The sequence below is a fragment of the Otolemur garnettii genome, unplaced genomic scaffold (assembly GCF_000181295.1).
Source record: "Otolemur garnettii isolate 467f Iridium unplaced genomic scaffold, OtoGar3 scaffold00003, whole genome shotgun sequence".
Classification (NCBI taxonomy): Eukaryota; Metazoa; Chordata; class Mammalia; order Primates; family Galagidae; genus Otolemur; species Otolemur garnettii.
Window position 1 is genome coordinate 3,230,550 of NW_003852398.1, and position 5,903 is coordinate 3,236,452.

The following is a 5,903-nucleotide window of genomic DNA, read 5'->3' on the forward strand; positions in this document are numbered from 1 at the left end:
AAAAACTATATGGAAATTCAGCCAAGTAGTACAATTAACTGACATACTTAAATAACTTTTCCTTCTGATAATATGAGCAATACACTGGAAAAAAAATTAGGGATTAGTAAAAACTAGACACCCACTTGCTAAAAGTTTCACTTCCAAAAAATATAACAAAAATCTGATGAAAATTATAAAAACTAATTATACTTTAAATTTTAAAAATATAAAAAATAAAACAGTTGAATACAATATTGTCCCGATTCTTACAATGCTATCAATCACAGTAGCTTTAAAATAAGATAATAAAATAAAGCAAATGACCAAAACCTCTTTTATTCCATTTTTAAAAATAATCTCAAATTTACATTAGTAGAAAGATTGATTTCTGATTCTTTTCTTTAGAAACACCAGCAAGAAAGAGGATTACTCTTAACAGTAGAAAATGACATTTTTAAATGTCTGCAATTAAAAACAAAGAATTACACTGCAAAGATCTTTCAAAAGTTTGAAATAAGTATTGCACATAACTTGAAGTTAACTTGCCACAATTCATCACATTCAAGTTTTAAATCACCTTTTAACAGAAGATTCAACTCTTCAAAACAAAAGGGGTGAATTATCAAGTCTTTCCAACAGCACTCTCATAAAATGCTAAATTCATTCACTGCAAGTTTTATTTGCATTCTGCAGAGGTCTGTGTATGGAGAAGTATATATATTATACCAAAGCGTGGGGACCAGAAAGGGAAAGGAGAGGGTTCCTTTACATAGAAAATAATCAGAAACACTTTATTTTACATTGCAAAAATAACCATGTAATTACTCTGTAACTACATTGTAAGTACATGGCTGGTGCCATGCTAGTGCGCTAGAACTACATGCTTGGTGAACTGAAGTGATACCCTAAAATCTGTAAACTAATTACATGTTAATTATGTTTGAGTTACATGGTAACTCCCAACTACAATCCCATGTAATCTGAAGGACATGTAATCAATAAAGTTCAGAGTAATAGATAATCATTGTTTATGCCCTGTAAATTGAAGTGTAACCAAATAATCTGTAAACACGCTTGTCACACAATCACAAGTAAATATTAGTAGAATAACAATTTCTTACATTAGTCATGCATACTAACATTACACACCTGTCCCACGGCAGGCTACTTTTTCTTATATATAATTTAAAAGAGCAGACATCTCTGAATCAAACACTTAACATCAATTTATTAATATTAAAAATGGCTAAACATTCACCAAAAATGTCTGCGTTATATGAATAATTTTAAAAACTTAGTAAGAAGCTGTAGACAATTTTGTTATTTTAAATTTCTACCCTATGTTATGCATTTAATTTTTTTTTAAGGAACTACAGTGTTATCTGTCATTTTCATGCGAATTTTTTTTTCATTAATTTGTGACTTTACATAGACTATTTCTTAAATTATAGGTACACCAATAGCTGGTGCTGGGGAAGGATGTTTAAGCAACATGCTTTCTCTTCTCTGCAGACTCTAAAATAGCATTGCCAGTGCACAACATTCATAATTTAAAATGTATGCAGAGCACTGAAATGTATAAAAAGCAGAATATAAGAAAATAAAATTTATTAAAATTATTTATATTAAAAAATGAAGTATATGAAGATCTCTCAGTAATAAAAGTACAAAAAGCTACTCTTTGCAATATGAAAAATTGAGGTATTGCATAAAGAGATATCCCGTCAGTGAAAAGTGTGCCTAAAAATGTTCACTGTTGGAAAAACAAGATATACAAAAGTAGTGCATAACAAATATACATTATGTGCATGACAAAATAAGTTAGCTACAAAAACACTGTACCGAAATTCAGCAGGTCATGTACAAAGGGAAAAATTATTATTCAAAGCTAAGTTCTCAAACAGTGTTATTTCTTGTTAACTCATCACACCTGTTTACTGAGTAGGAACAGCACAATAGCACACCCCAAGCCACCTACAAGCATTTAAAAGAATAAGAAGAGGCAAATGAACATTCCAATGAGATTATGTAGTTCAGGAGAAAAGAAAAAAGTCCCTGACCAGCTACACAAGAGCACCCTCCATTCGCATGACTGCTTTCAGTATTTGCAGGGAATTCTTTAAAAGCAGCTCCCTTTCTACGTCTGACTATTAGACAGCAAATGCCTCCATTTTGACCTTTGGAACTTAACAGGTACAGTTCATTAAAGCCTGCATTAAAAATAAGGATTGCTTTTCCTAAAGATCACCAGTAGGGGTCATCAGCCAGGTGGTTCCACAGCAGTGCTGGGGCAAGTCTTTGGTTTTGAAGGATCCAAGATGGTACTGTTAGGTAGCACAACTAGCAAGATTGCCATTCAATTTTTTTTCTTAATTATTTAATGTTTTGCCCACTGATGATAATCCTTTTAATGATGGATAGGGCATTTAATAAGAGAATGTCAATTAAAATAAAAGTTACTTACTTCCATGACTAGGGCTTCAAGAGACTATTTTAAATTTACCCCTGAAGCATACTGTTCAACACATAATGCCTTTCAAAGCTAGAATTTTATTTATAATAAAGCATGCATTACTTGATGAAGTTGGCACTTCAAACACTGACTATGTCCCATGCTAAATTCTGAAACTGTAATGTTATTTTATTTTATTTTATAGGAAGAGTAAGATAAACATACGTACCTTTGCACAGATTTACACAGTTACTTAATTCGACAGTGCAAAAACACTTTGCAACTACTTAACTTTTTTAAACTTTTTTTTCATTTTCTATGTTACAACTAAATTACAGGATACCCAAAGTAACTTTAAATCTAAAAGTAAGCCAATCAGCAGCCAATTTGTATCTTGGTTTTGCCTTCCAGTTTTGGCTACAAGTATTCTGTAACGCAAAATCAAAAAAGATATCCTTGAGGCATCTCTAGGACTGTTTTGTTGTTTTTTGACGTCAAAATGGAGAGCAAAGGCTGACACCTGGCGAGTATTAGTGAATTTGGAGATAGAGGTTATATACGACATCCAAAATAAAAGTTTTACATTTGTTCTTCAAGAGAGGAAATGCTAGTTTTCCCACCAGTTGTCTCTAATTCTAGCTTTGGTAGGTTTCCTGGGGCTGTGACCAGATAAGTAAGTTAAATAAATAAGTGCACTCCCCTCAGTAGTAAGTTTACCCAATTTTTACATTCTGAAGCTTTTTAATTGCTTACAAGAGAATAAACCTAGCTCTGCCTACTTTACTATTTTTTCTCATGTGGTAGTAACATTGAGGGATAATGAAATTGTGTTCAGCCTCAAAACCCTTAAAATTAATTATAATGCTGCTCAACCTTGCTCATGCATTTGTTTGCTTTAACATGCTCTTTCCTGTTAAAAATGGTTAACTTCCTCCCTTGCTGTTAAAGGAATAAAAAGGGGATGGAAAAAAGAGACAGAGAAGATGAAAGAAAAGAAAGGAAAAGGCAAAAGCACTTCCCTGGGGGAAAGACTGTGTCCGATAGACTGATAGTGTTATTGTTGCATGGTTATTTTAATAAAAGTATTCTTATATGTTATATTATTAACAATAATTTAATTAAAAACCCAAAATACTCTATTGTTTCATTTCTCTTTTAATATTTCTCTCTCTCCTCTAAGAAAATGTTGCAGGAAGTTTGGATCCTCTTGGTCTCTAGCAAAACAAGAGAATGAAACTTCTATGCAACATGATGGCAATACGAAAAAGGAGTTCATACATATCGTTTGCAGTGACACAGAATCTACAAAACACCTATATTATAGGTCATTCTTTTCATTATACTATTGATAAGTTACAGACTGCTACAAAAGGACATGCCAGCGTGAAGAGGTTGAGGAAGGGGTCAGAATTAACAGAAGAGTGCACTTATTCTGAGGCCTGAAAATGAGCACTGTAGTTAGCCTTTAGTTCCAGCGGAATGAAATATGCCGAGGGCGGTCACCTCCTTCCTTCACCAGGGGCTTGTGGAATTCCCTGCCAGCACGAGAATGGATAGCAGCCCAGCAATATTCACAGTAATACTGCAGACAGGTAACATTAGCACAGAAAAACGGGGCAAATTTTCCCCCGCAACGGGCCCCCTGACATTCATCACACAGCTGATCATCCAAGACATATGGCTTAACTTCCACCTGCAATCAAAAATAAAAGAAGGGAGTTTACATTTGTCAGTGATGGGACCAGGTAACGCTTACCATATGTCTGTGTTTCCAGCCATGCTGTGAGTGAATCTGTCCCCAGGTACCCAAGGAGGAAGAACTAAGAATTCATTTACTGAAGAGCGGTCTTCTTTAAGAACTGTATGAGGCTTTTACATCTCTCATTTTACATCTTTGTCTTATTAAATAAGCACTCTTTGAAGGAAAAAAAAAGGACTTCACCAGAAACCATAAAGTGAACTTAACTGTTTAGAACACTGTGAGACTGAACACACAGGAAATTTTTCATAGATGTAAACTTTCATTTTAACTAGTGTAGTTAGATTTTTGCCATATGTGGAATCATACATTTAAACAAAACCAACTAAGAGGATCCAAGTTCCACAAAACAGTAGTTCAATATTCAAATCAGTGGGAAGATGCCTGACTCTGTGTCATAAACTTTTGAATCATTGCAAAGCCTGGTTCGTGGTTTCTATTTATACTGCACACATCTTGAGTGATAATCGCAAACCTGGAACTCTGGTGAAACAAGACGCAGCCATGGTACCACAATCTAAAACCTTGCTCTGTTCTTGGTGGTAAGAATGGTTTACCTGAGTCTGAAAGCCAGAGGGAAATTGATAAAACTGGGTCTATTCCAGAGTTCAATTCACCAACCTGTCATTTGAACCTCTCAAGCATTAAAAATCACCTGGCTGTTAATTCACCAGCTAGAAAAGAGGTGGTTATTTTTAGTATTGGAGAAACTAGCGGTGGAAACTCCTTTCCACAGGGCTTTCACCACCACTGGTGCCATCTGATTCTAACAAAGAATCCTGAGAAAGGTTAGCTGTTAACAGAAGAGTGACATGGAATCCAAAAGGAGAAGGAACAGGGAGAGTACAGGCCTTTCCCTCCTAGGCCAGTCCACGATATAGTATCCCCAGAGCAAGAATGCTGAGCGAAAGATTTCACTGCAGAGGAACACAGACAGTCTGAATTTCTAATGACTAACCCCACAACTCCAAAATTTATGTTGGGAAACTGTGAGATGTAGATATGTTAGAATGCATAAAAAACAAGTAGGCATGTTAACTTACACGCAACCAATCTTGTCTCTTCCCATGTGTATAATAGAAGACATACCTTTCTCTTTAATATATTCACAGTATTGTAGGAAGACTACCATTATCTTAAATTTTCCACTGCCACTCAAGTAGAATATATATGACGTGCTATAGATGACATGAAGTAGAATACACATGTAGAAACTTGATCTTTTCTACATCCCGAATTGAGAACAGCACAATAAAATCAATCAATGAAGACTGTTTTGAATACAATGTCTCAGAGTGCTGGATATCGAAGTCAGTGCTAATAAAAGTGCCAGTGATGCCATGGAATAAGGAGGTTATACCACAATATAAATTTATATTTTGCTTCCTTCATCAAAAGGTTCTTCCATGAAAAAAAAAAGCCTGTCAGCTGAACTAAACACTATTTTTAGTAACATAGCTGATGCACATTCTGGTGTAAATTTCTATCTTACCACAAACTCCTAACAATCTGCCAGTGAGTTCAGTTTGAATAGGGCTAGTATAAGATACAGTTATATCTGCTAGAACAAACTTATGAATACGGGGACTTCTTGTCCTGGGCATGGAAAATGTTTGTTGAATGCATGAAACACAAAGTAAGAAATCTGTGAATATAATTCACTGAGAAATATGGCTTCCTAAGGTAGTCATTATGTATCAAATTAAAAAA

The 5,903-nt window shown here is 34.7% G+C and overlaps 1 protein-coding gene across 2 annotated transcripts in view; it reads right to left on the minus strand.

The window, feature by feature from the left end:
- Positions 1 to 302: 302 nt before the first annotated feature.
- Positions 303 to 5,903, minus strand: part of CPEB4 (cytoplasmic polyadenylation element binding protein 4) — a 79,540-nt gene continuing 73,939 nt past the window's right edge. The window contains exon 9 of one of the 2 annotated variants that reach the window (XM_012808931.2): positions 303 to 4,127. In XM_012808931.2, the coding sequence (XP_012664385.1) occupies positions 3,900 to 4,127 (228 nt within the window). In that variant the 3' untranslated portion in view covers positions 303 to 3,899. The remainder of the gene's footprint in view (positions 4,128 to 5,903) is intronic. The other variant, XM_003781931.3, reaches the window with a different exon arrangement.